This window comes from Chiloscyllium plagiosum, unplaced genomic scaffold, assembly GCF_037043375.1.
Source record: "Chiloscyllium plagiosum isolate Xiang-an unplaced genomic scaffold, Cpla_swu_hap1 HiC_scaffold_15, whole genome shotgun sequence".
Taxonomy (NCBI): domain Eukaryota; kingdom Metazoa; phylum Chordata; class Chondrichthyes; order Orectolobiformes; family Hemiscylliidae; genus Chiloscyllium; species Chiloscyllium plagiosum.
Genome location: NW_028270153.1, coordinates 39923414 through 39945930, shown reverse-complemented (window position 1 = coordinate 39945930; position 22517 = coordinate 39923414). Strand labels below are relative to the sequence as shown.

Genomic DNA, 22517 nt, shown 5'->3' with positions numbered 1-22517 from the left:
CTCAGAAGATGGGCGGGAGTCCTGATTGTGAAAGTAAGCTCAAAGGCGGAGGTGGCAAAAGCAGTGTTCGACGTCACGGCATGTATTAAATTCATTGATGCGTGGGCGGAGGGGGATGAAGGTGAGTCCTTTGCTGAGGACTGATCATCCTCAGTGAGGGGTAGGTCTGGAGGGATGGTGAAAACCCGGCAGAGCTGGGAGCTGGGATCTGGTGTGGGTGTGGAGCTGGGAGTGGAGGCAGAGCCAGTAACTGGAGTGGGTGTGGTGGTGGGGGGAATGGAGGTGGAGTCATGAGCAGGGGTGATGTTTCCCTCAGGGTTCTGGGGGGTGGGGATGGTGACAGTGAGATCTGTGGGGTGGGGGGGCGTGTCAGTAGAATGCAGGTGAGTGGCGTTGGTGAGGGCAGAAGTGGTGGCAATCTCCCAGTGTCTGTGTGGGTTTCCTCCGGGTGCTCCGGTTTCCTCCCACAATCCAAAGATTTGTAGGTCAGGTGAATTGGCCATTTTAATTTCCCATAGTGTAGGTTGGGTGCATTATTCTGGGGTAAATGTAGAGTAGTAGGGGATTCGGTCTGGGTGGGTTTAATCTTTGGAGGGTCGGTGTGGACTTGTTGGGCCAAAGGGTCTGTTTCCACACTGTAGGGATTCTACGATTCTTCCTCACATGGTATCAGATACTTAGACACTTACCAGTAAGAAGGATTAAAAGCAGTGGATATACCAAAGGTATCTCAGATTGTTCCAATAAACATGACCGCAATCTATTTTACGCTGACTGAGGTGAGTTTTGTCATAAATACCAGATATTTTTAAAAATCCTCTAAAGTGCAATTTCAGAAAAGAAGCTGGGACAATTGACTGTTTGTTGCATGTTAACTCCAGGAAAAATGGCAAGAGCAGAACCGGAACTAAGATTTTTAGATTAAATTAGATTACTTACAGTATGGAAACAGGCCCTTCGGCCCAACAAGTCACATCGACCCTCCGAAGAGCAACCCACCCAGACCCGTTTCCCTACATTTACCCCTTCACCTAACACTACGGGCAATTTAGCATGGCCAGTTCACCTAACCGGCACATCTTTGGACTGTGGGAGGAAACCGGAGCACCCAGAGGAAACCCACGCAGACATGGGGAGAATGTGTAAACTCCATACAGTTGCCCGAGATGGGAATTGGATCCAGGTCTCTGGCGCTGTGAGGCAGCAGTGCTAACCACTGTGCCACCGTGCCGCCCAGTTTGTTTATCTGATTAAAGTTTTTGACATAGTTAATCATGAGAATCTCTGAAAAATCTTGGCAACATGGCAGTACTGAAAATTTGTCATTCTGTACAATGGTTCCAAAGTGGCAAGTTCTCCAATTTGTTGAATAGTAGATCATTTTGTGATCTTTTTTGACTCGCAAAGCATGAAGAGTGGCGGTGGCTACTGTCTTGTTAAGCCTAATGTTCTCTGTCATGCCTTCTGAAGCATCCTATTGTTAGGGAAATAGAATCCACATTAGGTATCATAGAGATGGCAAAATCTCCAATTTGAGGAGAAGAGTATGAGGCTTTCTTCCAAGTTGGAGAGGTCAATTACTAGGGGACACAGGTTTAAGGTGCAAGGGGGTAAGTTTCAAAGAAATGTGTGAGGCACGGTTTTCACACAAAGGGTGGTGAGCACCTGGAATGTGCTGCTAGAGGAGGTGGTGGAATCAGACGCAACAGCAGCTTTCAAGAAGCACCTGAACGAATACGTGAATAGGGAGGGAATAGTGAGATACGGATCCTGTAAGTGAAGGCTGTTTTGGTATGGAAGGGCAAAATTTGGCAGCACAGGCTTGGAGCACCAAAGGGCCTGTTCCTGGGATCTGTTTGAGAGTACAGGCAAAAATCAAAATGCTGAAGCTGTGGTCATGACTGCAGTGTCACGATGAGTGAAAATCTTTATCAGATCAAGAAATGCGACGTACCATCTACTGCTTCTTATTGGCATATGACAACTTTGTACTCAGCATCGAAAAAACTGAAGTCATTTATCAAACTGCCCCAGAAAGCACTATGAAGTCAATTATTATTGTGAATGGTTAAACATTTGAAGCAGTGAACAAATGTATTGACTTCACAGTGCTCTCCTAGAAGTAGTTCTCATTGTTGACAAATTGAATAAATTAAAACTAAGATCAGCTTTATCTATTACAAAATATCAGACTGTATGATAGGGAAGAGGAATTATTCTGTCAGCAAATGGCAAAGATGTACAGAGTGATCATCCTTCCTTTTATACTTGTAAGACATGGACTGAATATTCCAGGCACTACTTTTTCATAACCTGCTTGCAGAGACTACTCAAGATTAATTGGTAAACCCACTGTTCCAAATATGGTGATTCTCTCCTTTACTCATCTGGCTCGGATAAAAACTCAGCTCAAAGGATTCTGATATGGTGATCAGTTCATGTTACCAGAATGCCTGATGAGCACTTACCAAAATCATCTCCGATGATGAGCAAAGGCTGGTCGAGTGTTTCAAAAATCTTGCTAAAAGTGTTAGCATCCAAGAATGAGTAGGATGGCAGCAGAGCGGGATGGTAGTGGAGTAGGTTGCTTCAGCCAGAGCTTGTTTGCTCCATCCATTTCTTTCTTTTTATTTCTTTTTTTCTCTTTGTGATATTTTTCTCTTTCTTCTTGGTAACATCCTGAACTCCTGACCTCAGTGTGGATTTGAACTCTCAGCCTCTGTGTGGACCTGGCGAGGTGTCCTTTCAGCCTAGTATAGTGGCAGTCGGCCCACTAGGCGATATCTCGGCCCAGCTTGGCCGACTCTTGGCCTGGCATAGTAGTCTCTTGGCCTGGTGCGGTTGTCCCTCAGCTCAACATTTCAATCACCCAACCTGGCATGGTGGTCTTTCAGTAGCCCTTGGCAGACATTTGGCCCCACATGGCATCAGCAAGGACTACCAGTCTCAAAATGATTCCAGAAGTGGTCTCCCAACCTTGAGACCCTCAAGGGGAACCCCGTTGCAATCTGGAGTCAAGGCCTGGTGATGACTCTAGGCTAGGTCCAGTGTGGACTGGGTTGGAAGGACAGTTGTTCTGAACTTCTTTATTTCTCTCTCTTTTCTAAATTACTCCTAAGATCTGTAAGGTTGAGCCTCTTTAATTTCTTAATTTTTTAAACATTTTTTTCTTCTAAAAGCTTGTACTGAAGACTCTATGCTTAGGTACCTTATAATAATAAAGCTAATTCAATTTAGTTCAACATCCCCATCTCCCACTTCTGAGATATGAGAGAACCTCACACAGTTGAAACCACAACTCCTACCATTGAGAGGAAGAAGAGCAGCATATGCAAGGGGATATCACCACCAGCAATTCCCCCCTCCAAGTCACACATTATCCTGATGTGGAATCATGCTGCTGTTCCTGACTATATAGGAATCCAAATCCTGGAACTTCTTTCCTAACAACACTGAGTTTACCATCTCCACATGAACTGTAGCAGATCAAGCAGCTAGCTCCCATTACATTATCTTACATAATTATGTGTATCTATTGTGTTGTGCACCATGTGCAATACTTTCTTGCTATCTTTTGTTCTTTTTTTTAATCCAATTTTTTTTAAGTTACAAATGTGATATCGAAACTATTTGGTGTGTATTTGGGGACATTTGGTGACTAACTGCAAATTTGAGGCAGATGTTCATAAGGCTGCACAGATCGAAGTATTGCACTGTATATCACTTCCTGTTTTGAGCACAAGCCTGCATCGATCAGTTCAAAGTCAGGTGTAGATAGGACTGGTAAACTGCATAATAAAAGTTTCTAGTCTAATCTTTTGCCCGAAACGTCGATTTCAATGTTGCCTGAATTGCTGTGCTCTTCCAGCACCACTAATCCATAATCTATATCAAATCCAATCGCTTAGCAACACTTAATTACTTTTGCCATCCTGCCATTACATCTGGTCTCAGTGAAACTACCAAATTAATGTTGATTTCCAAGTAGTTTTTCTGAACGAACAGGAATATTATAATCTGAACTGAGTCAGCCCAAATTCATATTTCTGGAGCATTATCAAAAGAAGAAATGCAAAAATTTTAAACGCAGCACCCCCCCCCCAACCCCACCCCTATGATAAACATAAATACCACCTTTCTCAGCTACTTGCTGACAAAGGGTCACTGGATTTAAGAAGTTAACATCACCTCTCTCTCCACAGATTGTGCCAGACCAGCTGTGTTTCTCCAGCATTTTGTTTGTCTTTCAGATTTCCAGCATCCTTAGTTATTTGCTTTTATTTAGGTGAGTTCTCTGGATTCCTATAGTATTGTTTTCCCTCAGCCAGCACTGCAAAAAACAGATTACCCAAGTATTTAAGAACTGGCTACTTCTGTGATCTTGTGACATATGAATTTCTTTGTGTGTTTCCCTATGACTCCATGGCGACCACACTTCAAAACAAATGATAATTGACTGTCGAGCGATTTGGGGTATTTGACATCACAAAAGGCATTATATGAATGCAAGTTCTTAATACTTCAGAAATGGCATCATTATCAAATGAGCAGTGCAGATATCTATCAAAAGAAGGATCCATTCTGTTCTGGTTCTTTGCAGACATTTCTGTATCTTTTCTTGTTTGTTACTTTACCAGGAGGCTTTTAAGAGTGGCATCCATCGAACTGTACATGCAGGTGAAGTTGGACCTTCTACAGTGGTCAAAGAGGTGAGGCAGTTTACGTAGTTATTTCATTCCTTTTTTTTTGATATCTTAAATCAATTTGAACTTTGAATCCTAATGCAAAATGGTACTGACAGCAAATTGTAGTCTTTATTAGCCACCAAATCAGCTTTTCTTTGAGAAATGATGGAGTATTTGTTTCACAGAAGAGGTCTACTGTGTCTGGTTCTCTGTAACAACAATTCTCTTGGTGTCATTAGTGTGTGTTTTTTTTCATAGCACATTTATCAGATATCAGCCATAATCCAGTTCTCTTTTTGAATGCCATGGTTGAGTTTGTCACTCTCATACTGTTGGTGCATTCCAGATCCTAACCGCTCCATGCATATGAAAAGGTTTCCTTTGCATTGCTTTTCGTTCTTTTGCCAGTTACCTTAAATCTCTGCTTTCTGGTTCTTGAATGGTTTCTTCCTATCTATATTTTGTTTAGATTAGGTTCTGCTCAGACTCCTCATGATTTTTGAATACTTATATTTTCATCACAATTGTCTCCTCTCCTGGGGAAAAAGTTCTAGCATCCCCAGTATATCTTCGCAACTGTTTCCAGGGATGAAAAATCTATCTCATTCTTGTGTACTTTTTTTTGCACTCTCTCTAATGCCTCTAGCTCTTCCCAGAAGTATGTCAACCAGAACTGGATGCAGTGATCAGATTGATTGCAAACCATTATTTTCTGAATTTTTATAATAACACATTTTATTCTTTATGCCCTGTCTATAAAGTCAAATATGCTACATTCCTTTTTATTGCACTCTTAACCTCTCTTGTCACCTTCAAGGATTTGTGCACATATACCTCTAGGCCCCTCTACTCCTGTACCCCTCTTAGAATTGGATCTTTTACCCTTTGTTTGATTTGAACATATGAAATAGGAATAGATGTCAACCAATCAAGCCTACTCCACCATTCAAGCAGATCGTAGTTATCTGTTTGTCTTTCAAATTTGGACATTCCCATCTATCCCTGATAACCTTTGATTCCTTTTCCTGACAAGAATCTAGTTGCCTCTGCCTTAAAAAAATATTTAATGAGCCCGCTTCCACTGCCATCTGAGGCAGAGAATTCCAAATTCACACATCATGATAGGGATAAATGATTTTCAATATCTGTCCTAAAAGGGCAGCAAACCATTCAGACTTTATACACTTCAGTCAAGTCCTTCCTTTTCTAAACTCCAATGGAAACAATTCTAGCCTGCCTAACCTCTCTTCATCAGTCAATCCACTTATTCTTGGTATTGATCCAATAAGCCACCTTTGGGCCACCTCCAATGCATTTGAGATGTCATTCTCACCAGTGCTCTGTATAACTGAAGTAATAGCATCCTTATTTCTATGACTGTCTATACTCTTTGTAACAAAATGAGTCACCTGACACATCTTTATTAAATTGCATCTGCCACTTGTCCACCCATTCTATCAATCTGTTGATGTCCTTTGAAGTTTCACACTTTGAAGTTCATAATACTTTCAAATTTCAAAACTGCCAGATGACATGAAATTTTGCCCCCTACACCAAGGTCTAGGTCATAAATATATAGAATCCCTACAGTGTGGAAACAGGCCATTCAGCCCATCAAGTTCACACTGCCACTCTGAAGAGCAGCTCTCCAGACCCTATCCCTGTAACCCTGCATTTCCCATGGCTAATCCACCTAACCTGCAAATCTTTGGACTGTGGGAGGAAACCAGAACACCTGAAGGAAACCCACACAGACATGAGGAGAATGTGCAAACTCCACACAGACAGTCAACTGAGGGTGGAATTGAATGTGGTACCGTGGCACTGTGAGGGAGCAATGTTAACCACCGAGCCACTGTGCTGCCCTGCTAAATATACATCAAGAAGAGAAAGGATCCTCACACACATTCTTGTGAAACCCCTTTTGTAAACATTCCTTTAGTCCAGAAAACTCAGTTCACTGTTTCCTGATGCTCAACCAATTTCTTATTCATGTTACTACTTTCACTTTTATTCTCTGAACTCTAACTTTGATCTCAAGTCTGTTGTTTCGCACTTAATGAAATGCTTTTTGGAGTCTATGTACACCAAATCAACATGATGATTCTCATCAACCATCTCTGTTACCTCATCCAAAAGCTTAAGCAAGTTAAACAGGATTTCCCAGTCACAAATTTGTGATGGCTTTCCTTAAGTAACTGTTACTTGCATTTCTGATTATTCATTTTGTTGCGCATTATCATTTTTAAAAAGGTTCACCACCTCCAAGCTTATGATTATTGATATCACTTGTTCTCAGTATCCTTTTATAGTGGTCAAAAATATTGGTCTAAACATTCATTACGGCTCTTTCTTGAATTGCCCAATGTCATTGAAGTGGGCAGCAATAGGCTATCTACTTGATATAAATGATTGTAGCATTGTGCTAGGCAAGGCTGAGGTGGCTAGCCTGAGTTGAGCAGAATGTGCTAATCTTGTGGTGGGGCCAGACTGCTTTTCTTAAAGGAAGTCTATCCCTTAAAAGGCTGGCTGGCACTCGCTGAAAGTGGAAACTGCATAATCAGTGAATCAGGACATGTAAGAGCTCTAATGTTCACAGATGTGGAGCTAAAGGTCTTGCTCCTGCCAGCTGGTTGGCTGGAAATACATGAGCTTAAATTTGAGAACTAGAAGGTCCTGGAAAGCGGTCAGGGAAGCCAAAGCAACTGTTCCTGAGGATACACCTGTAGTGCCACAAGAAATGTATTGATCTGATGTGGGTTTTCAAGGTCAGTGAGTGCATCTTCAAAGGGCCTCATACACATGATAACACCAAATCCTCAAGCTCAATGTATAGCTATCAATCAGTTATCAGAACTCCCTGACAATCTGGACTTCAGATATTGTACTTTTTACTTCCTTATTCCAGTGATGACAGACTCATATCAGCTCATGCTTTTTCCAATATCTCCAGCTATTGCAGGCACATCATCCAAATACAATGTTAGAGAATTGCTGACATTCTGTCTTCCTCCTTACAGAGCAATGTTATCATAGCTGCCAGAAATCGGGGAAGCCTGGTAGAGAGGATCAGGATGCATGCATCTCTTTCGCCCTGTGGAGGAGGTGGTTGTCCACACTGTTTGCTGCAACATGGCCTGTCATACCCAGTGTCACTGAGAAACTTGAGAATGATAGTATATTTCTGTCAAATGACAACATTTGGCTGATCCATATCCTGTTTTCTGGCATAAAGTGCAAGCTGTTCATGGTGCGACCATGGATCTCTTGTTTTTCCAGGAAAAAGAGCACATGAGAGAAAGAGAGAGAGAATACAATACCGGTGGAGAAGCGTCTCCATCATTTCATGTCATTTGTAACTACCAGTTTAGATGCTGGCACTGCAGACTTATCTAGATTTGGAGATCTGCACTTGTGAATTGCTAGGGGTGGGTGGGCTGCAGCCAAGCAAGAGGGAAAGGTTATACCACAGGGTGCTCAGTTGATGATTTTACCAGTAACATGCTGGAGAATGCTGAAAAGCGTACTGACCAAGATGCTGAATGCTTTGGTTGACCTGCCAGACACACTCCTGTCAGTGTCAAGAAGCATAGAGACTTCTGGCTCGAAATTGGAAGAGGGCAGAAGGGAGAATTTCTTCTCTTATAGTTTCTGTGCCATCTCCTTGTCATGTGCCTCAGATACTGTGACTGCAGCACCCTTATGAAGATACTTTGTAAAAGGCAGTGCTGGAAGGAGAGCATGTATTTTCACGTTCATATTACTTACTGAAAGCTTGAAATTATAGCTTTTGCTGCTGGCTTCCACCAACTTAATTATTATCTTATATGTAATTATTGTGATTTATTTGTCAATAGGCTGTCGATGTTTTGAAAGCTGAACGAATTGGACATGGGTATCACACAATTGACGATTTTTGTCTCTACAAGCGTTTGTTAAAACTGAATATACATTTTGAGGTAGGCAGCTCCTGGAGATATTTTGAACATTTAACTTTTTTTCTGTAAATATTTTGATGACAGAATTATTGAATCTTTTTCCACTCAAAAAGTCAGGATCTTCTGCGCGACTGTTAACAGGCCGTATGTTTCTGTCTGCTGAAGATGTGACAGGTTTTAGTTAATGATTTGTTTCTTTTTTAGATATGCCCCTGGTCTAGCTATCTCACTGGAGCTTGTGACCCAGATTTAATGAAGCATCCAGCTATTAGGTAAATAGAAGTCTCTCTATCTGTTGAGCCTGAGATGTGGTTAAAGTATTCCTGCGTAATGGATTTTTAAAAAACAATCATATTAGTATGTATTAGTATTTGAAGAGTAGTTGCTTTTTCAGTAAACTCAGCTATTGTCACAATATTTCACTTGTTAAAATTTCCTACTATTTGATCATTTTTGTATAACAGACCAAAAGTTAGTAGCATTGAGTGTTAACATTTTAAATTCCAGTACTGTGCATCAAGGATGATGTAAATTTGTATCATGTTTGAGATTGATCTACCTGCAACCAAGGTGGAAAACTGTAAAAGAATTCAAACGGATGGTCTCAGGATCTACTGGTGACAGCCTGACAGGAGACAATGTGCCCACATTGTTAGATGTTAAGAATGTGGGAATTTGGAGATAAACTGTATAGAACATGAGGAGGTTCTTCCAAAAAATTACCTGCCTTTAAATTTCTTGAAATCCCTAATCAGAATAGATAGGTGTGTGCCTATGGCTGGGGTTTGTGTAGACTTCCAGGAAATGTTTCATAATAATCTGCTCAGGTCATCAGCAAAACAAAAATGCATCAAATTGAAAATAGCTGAAAATTGATATGGGCATGGTGACCAAGAGGAGCATTAAAGAGAATGTTCTCTGATTGACAGACAATAACAATTACCATTGCCTTGTATTCCCTTAAACTTAGAAGTTTCAAATTGGTAGGTTTCCTCCGGGGGCTCCGGTTTCCTCCCACAGTCCAAAGATGTGCAAGTCAGGTGAATTGGCCATGCTAAATTGCCCGTAGTGTTAGGTAAAGGGGTAAATGTAGGGGTATGGATGGGTTACGCTTCGGCGGGTCGGTGTGGACTTGTTGGGCCGAAGGGCCTGTTTCCACACTGTAAGTAATCTAATCTAATCTAATCTAATATATTATATATCATAATTTCCTCTTGTGGGCAGTGCCAGAATAAAAGAACATATATTAAAATTACAACAATACCATTCAAGAGTGATGTCAGGAAGAAAACTTTCATGCAAAAGTTTAAAAGAAATGTGGACAGTCACACTGAAAAGGCATCAATTGCTGGATCACCTGAAACGTTCAAGATTGAGTTTTATAGATTTAAGTGGCTGACCTACCAAGGAATGTGGCTGAAAGGTGGGTAAATGGAGTTGAGCTGGAGGTCAGCCATGCTGTAGTTAAATGGGACGTGGATTTGAGTAGTCGAAGGTTTACTGCCGTTAAAATATTCTTATAACTTTTTAAAGCACATTTGTGCTCTGGAAGCCAGAGGAGAAAGTTGTATGTGCACTGATGAAATTGGAAAATATAAGTACGGTACTGAGGTACATGTCCAAGTTTAGTCAATGATGTAGAAATACAACAAAACTCTGCACAATAATTTATTGAGACAGAATTAATCAGTGGCTTCATAGTAAAGCACATTCTGGGTAAGAATGGACAAAACATGACAGTATTTTATATTGAATTTGAGGGGGAAGAATGTGGATCCAAAGCAAATGTTGTTAACTTAAGTGAAGGCAATTACAAAGGCAAGAAAATAGAGTTGGCTAAAGTGGGCTGGGAAAATAGATCACAATATAAAACATTAGGGAAGGAGGCACAAACATATAAGAGGTATTTCATAATTCACAACAAAGCTAAATATCATTAAGAAAGATGAACCATCCATAGCTAACTAAGGAGGTTGAGGGTGGTATCTGACAGAAAAAGAAGATATACAGTTCTGCAATAACTGTAGTGATCCAGAAGATTGGAACATATTTTGAGACCAGCAAAAGATTGCAGGACCTGATCAGGTGTACCCTAGAACTGTGTGGGAAGCTAGGGAAGTGATTGCTGGGCCTCTTACTGAGATATTTGTATCATCGATAGTCACAGGTGAGGTGCTGTAAGACTGGAGGTTGGATAACGTAGTGCCACTGTTTAAGAAATATGGTAAGGACAAGCCAGGGAACTATAGACCGGTGAGCCTGACATCGGTGGTGGGCAAGTTGTTGGAGGGAATCCTGAGGGACATGATGAGCATGTATTTGGAAAGGCAAGGACTGATTAGGAACAGTCAACATGGCTTTATGTGTGCGAAATCATGTCTCACAAACTTGATTGAATTTTTTGAAGAAGTAACAAAGAGGATTGATGAGGACAGAATGGTAGATGTGATCTATACGGACTTCAGTAAGGCATTCGACAAGGTTCCCCATAGGAGACTGGTGAGCAAGGTTAGATCTCATGGGATACAGGGAGAACTAGCCATTTGGATACAGAACTGGCTCAAAGGTAGAAGACAGAGAGTGGTAGGGGAGGATTGTTTTTCAGAATAGAGGCCTGTGACCAGTGGAGTGCCACAAGGATCAGTGCTGGGTCCACTACTTTTCACAATTTATGTAAATTATTTGGATATGATCTTAAGAGGTATAGTTAGTAAGTTTGCAGATGACACCAAAATTAGAGATGTAGTGGACAGCAAAGAAGGTTACCTCAGATTACAACGGGATCTTGATCAGGTGGGCCAATGGGCTTAGAAGTGACAGATGGAGTTTAATTTAGATAAATGCGAGGTGCTGCATTTTGGGAAAGCAAATCTTAGCAGGACTTATACACTTAACGGTAAGGTCCTGGAGAGTGTTGCTGAACAAAGAGACCTTGGAGTGCAGGTTCATAGCTCCTTGAAAGTAGAGGCACAAGTAGATAGGATAGTAAAGAAGGCGTATGGTATGTTTTCCTTTATTGGTCCGCGTAATGAGTACAGGAGTTGGGAGGTCATGTTGTGGCTATACAGGACATTGATTAGGCCACTGTTGGAATATTGCGTGCAGTTCCGGTCTCCTTCCTATCAGAAAGATGTTGTGAAACTTGAAAGGGTTCAGAAAATATTTACAAGGATGTTGCCAGGGTTGGAGGATTTGAGCTATAGGGAGAGGCTGAACAGGCTGGGGCTGTTTTCCCTGGAGCGTCGGAGGCTGAGGGGTGACCTTATAGAAGTTTACAAAAACATGAGGGGCATGGATAGGATAAGTAGACAAAGTCTTTTTCCTGCAGTTGGGGAGTCCAGAACTAGAGGTCATAGGTTTAGGATGAGAGGGGAAAGATATAAAAGGGACCTAAGGGGCAACTCTTTCATGCAGAAAGTGGTACGTGTACGTAATGAGCTGCCAGAGGAAGTGGTGGAGGCTGGTATAATTGCAATATTTAAGAGGCATTTGAATAGGTATATGAACAGGAAAGGTTTGGAGGGATATGGGTCAGGTGATGGCAGGTGGGACTAGATTGGGTTGGGATATTTGATCGGCATGGACGGGTTGGACCAAAAGGTCTGTTTCCATGCTGTACATCTCTATGACTAATTACAAAAAAGGGAGAAAATAGAATATGAGAAAAAACTAGCAAGAAATATAAAATGGACAACAAAATCTTCAACAAGTATATGAAAAGGAGAAGAATAGCTAATTGTCATTCTCTTAGATCATGAAACTGGGAAATTGATAATGGAAATCAAGAAAATAAATAATTGAATAAATAATTTGTATTTGACTTCCCAATTGAAGATATAGAAAACATCTAATGAATGGTAGAAAATAAAGGTTTTGGGGGGTGGGGAAAGAAATCAAAACAATCACCATCACGAGGGAAAAAACACTGTGTGAAAACTAATGGGAGTAAAAGTCCCCTGCAGTTGGACGCCTACTTTCTGGAGCCTGAAAAGAAGTTGGTGCATTATTTGTACCCTTCCAGAACTCCCCAGATTCTAGAAATTCCCAGGAAATTGGAAAACTGCAAATGTATTCAAGAGAAAATGAAGGAAACCTGGAAACTTTGGTGCATTCTAGGCTGTGTTTGTTGCCATTGCAACCTACAGGTTTACTCTCACCACCTATGCAGTGATGGTGTCTGTGTCACTGCCAATGATGTCAAAGGCTTATGTAATGACTTGCACAAAATAATTTTTTAATGCTTGTACCAGTAACTTTTTGTATTTAGATGTAAAGGACATTCTAAAATGAGTGATTTCATGCAATACCAATCCATGCTTTAGATTTATTTAGTGAAGCAGCCTGGTGACCTTGAAACAAATTACAAAACATTGAGGACCTGTCAGAAAAATCTTCCACTGTGTAATCCATCACCTCACTTCTTGTCCATTCACTGATTGAAGCAGTGAGCCAGGCAGTCAGTGGGAACAATAAATGAGGCAGAGAATGGGGAGGAGTGCAGTGATGGAAATAGCAGACATTTAAGTGAGAATGAGTGGGGCAGTGAAGAAAAGAAAGAGTTGTGTGATGAGGAGAGTAGACAATGGAGCAGGCAGTGGATCAATGAGCAACGAATGGCATGTCAAAGAAGGGGCAGCAACAATGGGTTCACCACAATGACATCAATTATATCAACTTGCTTTTCCAATGTGTTAGCACATGGTACAATGGTCAGTTTAACATCTGTCATTGGGAAATCCATAAATACATTATGAGGAGATAGTAACAAGACATTTAGGATGTCATACCACAACAAGGCAGCTTCAACATGGATTTGTGAAAGGGAAATAATGTTTGGTAAAGTTTTTTCGAGTATTTGTGTATGTCTTATTATGGACCAGACCAAATCCCCTTAGAATATAAAAAGAAGATAGTCTCGAGCCTGACATTTAAAAAAATTTTTAAATCAAGTGCCAGGCATTGCATTCCATATGTAACTCGATTGCTCAAACTACTCGCCTTTAAGCAAAACACACTTTATTTTGCTTTTAAAGTTAAAATACAGACAAAATAAAAATAAAACAATTAGCTTAACTGTAATGCTATCAAAATGCTTAACAAAATAATAGATATATTAATTACTACTAATTAACTTCCAATATAGTAACATCCCATAAATACCCCCTTGGCAAAGGCAAATTCAGTAAAATAGATTATCTCAATTATAGCAGCAAGAAGAGAACCCCAGCTTTTCGCTGTAACAGAAAGAGGAATAAGAGCTTCTACATTCAGCTTCAAGCTCCCAGCAATTGCAGAAAGCTAAAATTAAAAATCCTGGTTCTGTGTGAGCTTGACCCCACCCATTCAGGATGCTTCTATTGCTCCAACTTTTGAAAAAAAAAACCAAGGCCTCTCAAGCTGATTTACCTTATTGGCTTTGAATATTTAGACAAATCAGGTATCTATGCAGGTAAAAGAAGTAATTCAATTCATAATTGGAATATTGGATTTTATTATAAAGGCGATTGAGTAAATAAGTAGTGAAGTCTTGCTACAGCTGTACAGGCTACAGTGAAATGCTGCTGTGTATAGTTTTTCTGTACATACTACTGAACACTTGAGCTGAAAGCAGTTCAATGAGAGTTCACCAGACTGTTTCTCGGAATGAAGGTTGTCTCATGAGGTAGGTTGGGCTGTTCCCGTTGGAGCTTAGAATGAGAGGTGAGCATATTGAAACATAAGGTTCTGTGGGTATGGTCTCTCTCATGGGGGCTTCTAGAGCTAGAGGCACTGAAAATTAGATATCTCCCATTTAAGATGGAGATGAGAAGAATGGGAAGATTTTTGGTCTTGAAATTCTCTTACACAGAGAGAATGGAGAATGAGTCTTTGAAGATATTCAAGGCTGAGTTAGACAGATGTTTGACTGATAAGAGAGTTAAGAGTATGAGTGCAGACAGAGCAATGAATTTAAGACCACAATCTGATCATCATGATCTTTTCAGATAGTTGTGCATGACTATGGGCTGAAATGTATAGCTGTGTTCCTATTGTTTACATTCTTATTATTTCAAAATATGACAGTAAATTATGAAACATTCACAGCTGGCTGTGGTTATAGAAAAGGCTGGAAGGAGGGATAGAACTGATGACCTATGGGGCAAAGTTGTAGTGATGCACTTTGGGAAGAATAACAGGAAGGCAGAGTACTGGGTCGATGGAAAGATTCTTGGTAGTGTGGATGTGCAGAGGGATCTTGGAGTCCATGTACATAGATGCCTGACAGTTGCCACCCAGGTGGATAGTGCTGTTAAGAAGGCATACGGTGTGTTAGGTTTCATTCGTAGAGGGATTGAGTTCCAGAACTGCAATATCATGCTCCAACTATACAAAACGCTGGTGTAGCCACACCTGGAATATTGTGTATAGTTCTGGTCCCCATATTTCGGGAAGGACGTGGAAGCATTCATAAAGGTGCAGAGGAGATTTACCAGGATGTTGCCTGGTCTGGAGGGAAGGTCTTATTAGGAAACGCTGAGAGACTTGAACCTGTTCTCATTGGCAGGAAGAAGGCTAAGAGGGGATGATCAGAGGATTAGATAGGGTAGACAGTGAAAGTCTTTTTCCTAGGAAGATGACGTCAGCTTGTACAAGGGGGGCATAACTACAAATTGAGGGGTGATAGATTTAAGACAGATGTCAGAGGCAGGTTCTTCATGCAGAGAGTGGTAAGGGCATGGAATGCCCTACCTGCTAATGTAGTCAACTCAGCCACATTAGGGAAATTTAAACAATCCTTCGATAAGCACATGGAAGATTTTGAGATAGTGTAGGGGACAAGCAGAGAATAGTTCGCAGGTCAGTGCAACATCGAGGGCCAAAGGGCCTGTTCTGCACTGTATTGTTCTATGTTCTATAACATGATTCCATTGTATTCACAGTGCAGATGTGTCATATGTGACATTCTATGAATGTTAAAGTTTTTGATCCTTCTAACATTTAATATTCACAGGTTTAGAGAAGACAAAGCAAATTATTCTCTGAATACTGATGATCCATTGATATTCAAATCTACGCTAGATAAGGATTATTGTATTGCCTCAAAATACATGGGTTTCACAGAAGATGATTTCATGGAAGCGGTAAGTCAATGCTGCACTTCTAGCCCATAAATTAAATATAATCTGTTTTCTACTTAGTTTCTTAGCAAATGCATTTTCCTAGTTTAAAAATGCATATTACTTCATAGTGAAGTTTATTGTGTTTATAAAGGACTAGGTTACGAGTTTCTAAAATTAAATTTATAAGTCAACTTAATATTGCGGTAGATTTATTTTCTTGAATTTTATAAGATCATGAGGAATTTTGACAGGTTAGAAGTGGGAGATTTGGAGGAGAATCTAGAAGCAGCAGCTCCATTTAATAATAGTTGGTCACTTATTTAAGACAGAGAAAAGGAGAATTTTTTTTGCAGAGGTGCATGAATCTTTAGAACTCTCATTCTCAAAAGGCAGTAGAAGCAGAGTCCCTGAACATTTTTTAAGGAAGAAGTTGATAGATTCTTTAGTATGGAAGTGAAAGGTTATTAGGGATAGGTGGTAAAATGGAGGAATCAGATCAATCATGAACTTATGGATTGGAGAGTAATCTTGAGTGGCTGAGTGTCCTGATTTTCCTCCTACTTCTTATGCTCGTGTAACAGGTTGTTTAATGTGGACTTAAATTCACTGTGGGTTAAAAGAAAACTATAACAGTGTAGGATTTAGGTCAATGGTGCTGAACCCAATTTCTGTGGTGATTCTCATCCAACATCCAAATCGTCTTAGTTAATAAGATGGGTTATTGCACGATAACAATAAGTACAGTTTGCATAATTCGTTTGCATATTTGTAAGGACTTAGATGGTCCTTTTATTGTCGATATGCAGCAAAATGCTTGCAAGTACTAAAATTGTTTCTGCTATTTAACCTCCATGTCCTATAAATACAAAGAGCCATAACATTTGCCATGCCAAAGTATTTTAACTTGCTTGCAGATAAGCTATCATATTGAAATGCCTTACTATACATTAAAAAATTGAAAAAGATATATTACCATTTGGGATTTTTGGTTCCAAAATCCAATTAAGTTTTTAACTTGTTCCTCCTGTTACTTGAGTTCTTGAGCAGATCGGCAAATGGGCTGAGGAGTGGGGGATGGAGTTCAATTTAGATAAATGTGAGGTGTTGTATTTTGGAAAAGCAAATCAAAGCAGGACTTATACACCTTAATGGTAAGGTCTTGGGGAGTGTTGCTGAATGAAGAGACCTTGGAGTTCAGGTTCGTAGTTCCTTGAAAGTGGAGTTTCAGGTAGATAGGGTAGTGATGAAGATGTTTGATATGCTTGCCCTTATTGGTCAGAGCATTGAGTATAGGAGTTGGGAGGTCTTGTTGCGGCTGTACAGGACATTGGTTAAGTCTCTTTTGGAATAAATTGTGAAATTCTGGTCTTTTTCCTATCAGAAGGATGTTGTGAAACCTGAAAGGGTTCAGAAAAGATTTACAAGGATGTTGCAGTGTTGGAGGATTTCAGTGATAGGGTGAGGCTGAATAGGCTGTGACTGTTTTCCTTGGAGCTTTGGAGTCTGAGGGGTGACTTTTATAGAAATTTATAAAATCACGAAGAACATGGATAGGGTAAATAAACAAAGTCTTTTCCCTGGGTTGGGGTGTCCAGAACTAGAGGGCATAGGTTTAGGGTGACCAGGGAAAGATATAAAAGAGACCTAAGGGGCAACTTTTTCACACAGATGGTGGTGCCTGTGTGGAATGGGCTGCCAGAGGAAGTGGTGGAGTCTAGTATAATTACAGTGTTTAAAAGGCATTTGGATGGGAATATGAATAGGAAGGGTTTAGAGAGAAAGAGGCCAAGTGCTGGCAAATGGGACAAGATTAGGTTAGGATATCTGGTCGGCACGGACGAGTTGGACCGTCCGTGTTGTACATTTCTGACTATAAGACAATTACTTCATTTATACTAATAGGGACTATTACAAGAAAGATAAATATTCAATGCTCTATCAGCTTAATATTGAGCATTGGATATAATGTCAATCAAAGATTGTTTTAATTTGTTCCCATATTTAAAGCAGAATAGTCAATTTTTAAATCCACCTTTAAACCCTTTTGGATATGCAAACAAAGTAGACTTAAAGAATATTATGTAAAATCCCTACAGTGTGGAAGTAGGCCATCTGGCCTATCAAGGAAGTAGTGGAGGCTGGCACAATTACAACATTTAAAAGGCAGCTGGATGGGTATATAAATGGAAATGGTTTAGAGGGATATTGGCCAAGTGCTGACAAATGGGTTAGGATATCTGGTTGATATAGATGAGTTGGACCAAAGGGTCTGTTTCCATGTTGTACATCTCTATGACTCTATGAATCTAAGTGGAAGAATCAAAGAAAAGTTAAAAATGGGGAAAAGGTACTTTGGCCAATTAAAGATATTTAGTTGTTGATTTAGCTAATTTCTTTGTCAAATCTGAAGCATCTGAAAATTCTTTAGTAGCAAGAAGGTACTCTTGGATAGATTAATTGAAGTTAGGATCATCCTTGTATTTTCTTACATGGTAATTTCCTGATCATTCCAAGATACTGAGAAAGTGCCAACAGTGAGTCAACTGGTGGATTCCTACAGACTTCCTAGTAATTTTTATTACAAAATTTATCCTGAAGTGTAGAAGAAATTCAATTTAAGTTTTCCAATTTCTTTATTTTCTGAAACAATTTAAAATATTTCACAGAAAACACAACTAACTGTTTGATAACTGACATGTCTTGTGCTAACCTACAGAATATTAATGGAGCTAGATCCTGCTTTCTCCCTGATAAAGAAAAAGAAGAACTTTTGTTGACGCTGTATGAGGCTTATGGAATGGTGCAGAGCACTGTATGTTAAACAGCTCCTGGTAAATCACCCATACAAATGGGAAATCGGTCTTCAAAGTGACTGTGTAATGTATATAATTACAGACAGAAATTGAAACTATTTGTGAATATCACCAATAACTGTTCAATTTGTGACTATTGTGTAATGCAACTCTCTTTGTTTCCTTATGAGGAGAATGCAATGTTGCCTAAATTGACTTCATGATTTCAACAATTTTCAAGCTCTTTCCAATCAAAAACGTGACTTCATTTTGTTTACAATGTCCAAATTTATTTAGATAATATTTTAAGAGAATTATTTAAGATGCACAGAGCATTGTTCTACGTGAAAGCAGAATTTATGAAACATTTAATTTAGCCTGGTACCTCATTTACAAATATTCCAAAGAATGACTAAATCATAGGCAATAAAAGATTTTTGATACACCTTATTCATTTGGTTATCTCTGGTGGCACAACCAGGATTGTGGGGCATTTATTCCTACATATCAGATACCAATTTAGACACTGTGGATTTCATATCAATAAGCACAATATAACAACATTGTTACCCAGTTGCAATGTACGCAAAGAGAAATTGTTTCTTCAATTTAATGACCGTGGAACGTGATTGGAAAGAGAGAATCTGGGAGGCTTAACCTTTTCTATCGGAGGACACAGTTATTCTGTCAGACTGAATTCACATTACTGTTGGATATTTGGAATTGCATTGATACTCTATGTTCAGTAATTGTTCAATGTGATTTCATTTACAATCTTAGACTGCAAAATGATTAGATTGTTGTTATTGGAAAGTGAAGTCAATGAATGTTCATAAAGGAAGACCAAAAGCAGACCTTTCAATTTGGTGGTTTTATTACATTCTTGATCTGGATCTTCCAGCAATTAAATATTTGGGTACTTAAAGTTTATTGTGTAAGTGTGTTCAGTATATTCACATTTTGTTATAAAAATTACATTTAAACTATCTCTTTCCTGTTAATGTGCTTAGTACATGTAACTGTGCAGATAATCTATTGGAGTATTTACAATATATTTGTCTCATATTCATCAATTAATGCCTTTTATACTACACTGGCAGCTATGTTAAATGTGAGCTTGAACCTCTACAATTAGTTACTTCCTCAACATTTTTGGAGCCTAAGTCTAAGGGTTCAAAACCCACCTAGTTCACTGTTATCCTTTAAGGGAATGAAACTGCCATCTTTACCTGATCTGCCTATATGTGACTCCAGATCCATGGCAATGTCGTTGACTCTTAACAGTTTTCCGAAATGGCCCAGCAAGCCACTAAGTTCGAGGGCAATTAAGGATTGGCAACAAAAGCTGACCTTGACAATAATACCCACATCGCATGAAAGGATACAGAAAAAAAAAACCTGTGAACATTTCAGTTGTATCATCCTTGCTTTGGTCTTGGCCTGGCAAAACCCGTACATAACACTTAATGTAGAAATGATGAAGTTACAATTGCCTTTGTATTTCACTTTCTTAGAAGGCTTGTTAATGAAGCATTTTGCACAGTCATTTGTTTGAGCAAAACACTGCCAATGCTCACTACTCACAGCTTATCAAATCACACCAGCAATGCATACTACTGAAAATTCCATATTGGAACTATCATTAAGCCAAATACATAAATGTGTTTTCACAACTTTATGGGATCAGTTCAAGCTTGATGCTCTTTATTAAATGTGAGGAAGGAAGCATTGCACATGCCTTTTATAATTCATTCCTATAAGAAGTGCAGCTAATGTACAGTTGCAGAATTCACATGTACCAAGATATTCTTTTTCTATACACATTTGCAAAAGTTACAAAACCATATTGAAATAGAGGCTTTTCCAAACTCTATTTCAAATTATTCATGAGTTCCAATGGTATTTATTGAATGTCTATTTCTACACTGTTAGTTAAACTTATCTACATCAACAGAGCATAGTTACCAACTCAATAAATGATATTTCTTTACAGAAAACCCATCCAAAAGAACTTGATTAAAATTTTGACTAGATGCTCTGATTTTAGAAATCAATTTGATGTATAAAGATGTCTTATAAAGTGGAAAAGAATAAATATATTAACTTATAATATTAAAATAAATATTTTTAAAAAGTTAATGCTGTGTTTTCATATGCTTACTGCTATGGTGTTGGCAAATGCTAAGAGAAAACTTTCAGCAAGGCTGAATTATTAACATTTGGCTCATAAAATAATTTTATAAATGTCTGGAAAGAAGCTAGAAACAGATTTAAGTATCATTTAGATGCACAATTTGCATAATTCATAATTGTTAAAATGGCTGTATTATTTTAAATCATGATTGAAATTTGTGATTGAAGAGTGAAGAATGAAAACTTATATCGTTCAAGTACTTTTTTTTAATTCATGGGAAATGGACATTGATAGCTAGACCAGCATTCATTGCCCATGTTTATTTGTCCTTGAGATATTGATGATGAGCTTGCTTGTTCAACTGTTGCAGTCCTTTTGATGCAACTACGCTTAATGAACTAACATTCGTACAGAAGGTGTCCCAGGATTTTGACCTAATGACACTGAAGGAACAATGATACAATTCCACTTGAATGGTGTGTGGCTTGGGGGCAAACTTGTAGTTGGTGGAGTTCCCATGTGTCTTTTATTTTTTCATGTTGAGCTTATAGGTTTAGAATGTGCTGTCAAAGGAACCTTGTGAGTTCCTGCAGCACAGCTTGCATATGTTAAACAAGGCTGCTTTGTTCTGAATGCTGCTGAGCTTCTTGAATGTTGTTGGAGCCGCCCTCATCCAGGCAAAAGTATTCCATCAGACTCCTAACTGGTGCCTTGTGGAGAAGCTTTGGAGAGCTAGGAGATGAGTTTCTCAACAGAATTCCCAGTGTCTTTTCTTAGTCTTGAAGTCATAATATTTATGTGGCTTGACCAATTAAACTTTATCAATGATTGTATGCATTGCTAACCATCCTGAAAAGACTCACAATTTATGATAATTTCTAGGAATATGTAATCTAGTGAATAATGTGATGCTCTGCTGTGTATTTCAGTCAATCTATTGTGCAGCTGAGCTAACTGCTATAGTATTAGCAGTTGGAATTAGTATTAATGTAGCATGGAAACTTCAAGCTCAGTGAGAAAGAACAAACATAGTTTTAATCATATTTGCTGGCAATCAAGTGACCAAAATTCTGTTTGTATGAATATAATAGCATAATTAATTTGATCTTTACCACAACAAATGCAGAGGTGTGCTAAATAATTTGAAACTCTGTCCTATATAAAAATTCAATTCCTAGCAGAAATTTATATAACTATTTTGCCAACAAGGGATCCCAACCTAAATGTCGGTATTGTTTATAAAGTAGCAGGACTCTGCTTTTAACTTCAAGAACCTACAATTCTCTCAAACTTTAACTGGAAAGAAATACAAACAAACAAAATGGTAAGTGCTAATTAATTACTCCAAAATCTAATGTTGCTTTTGTTTAAAAAAAGTGAAAGGAAATACTGAAATAAAAAGACAAATGTTTGACAAAATATGTTTTTATTAATAAAGCCTTTCACGATCATGAGATTTTCCACTTTCCTGTCAATGAAGTATTGACACTTTTGCAATAGGAAATGCAGGAAAGAATTTATGCATAGCAAAACAAAAAAAAAGCAACCAGCTAATGAATCTGTGTATTGTGATTTTGGTTGAGCGAAATATCAGCCAGGACTCCAGGGGAACTTTCTTACTTTTCTTTGTCCTGTACCATAGGATATTTAACAAAAAGACACCATCGTGGTTTGACAGCTTATTGAAATAATGACAAATCAGACAATGCAGCACTCCCTGAATACAGCTCTGGAAGCCTGGAAACAAAACATTCCGCACATAGCTTTACTGTGGAAACCATGCTTGTAGTCTACTGTACAACCAATATACTTTGCAATTTGTTCTAAAACAGCATTTTCAATTTGTGTAATTCAGCTGGTCAGAATTG

General features: G+C 38.9%; 1 protein-coding gene across 5 annotated transcripts in view; it reads left to right on the top strand.

The window, feature by feature from the left end:
* ada (adenosine deaminase) overlaps nucleotides 1-20654 on the top strand; it is a 62147-nt gene extending 41493 nt beyond the window's left edge. For 3 of the 5 annotated variants that reach the window (XM_043710312.2, XM_043710311.2, XM_087994909.1), the window contains exons 7-11: nucleotides 4638-4709; nucleotides 8543-8644; nucleotides 8828-8895; nucleotides 15615-15744; nucleotides 18440-20654. In XM_043710312.2, the coding sequence (XP_043566247.2) occupies nucleotides 4638-4709; nucleotides 8543-8644; nucleotides 8828-8895; nucleotides 15615-15744; nucleotides 18440-18544 (477 nt within the window). In that variant the 3' untranslated portion in view covers nucleotides 18545-20654. The remainder of the gene's footprint in view (nucleotides 1-4637; nucleotides 4710-8542; nucleotides 8645-8827; nucleotides 8896-15614; nucleotides 15745-18439) is intronic. The other 2 variants (XM_043710314.2, XM_043710313.2) reach the window with 1 other exon arrangement.
* The last annotated feature ends 1863 nt before the right edge of the window (nucleotides 20655-22517 follow it).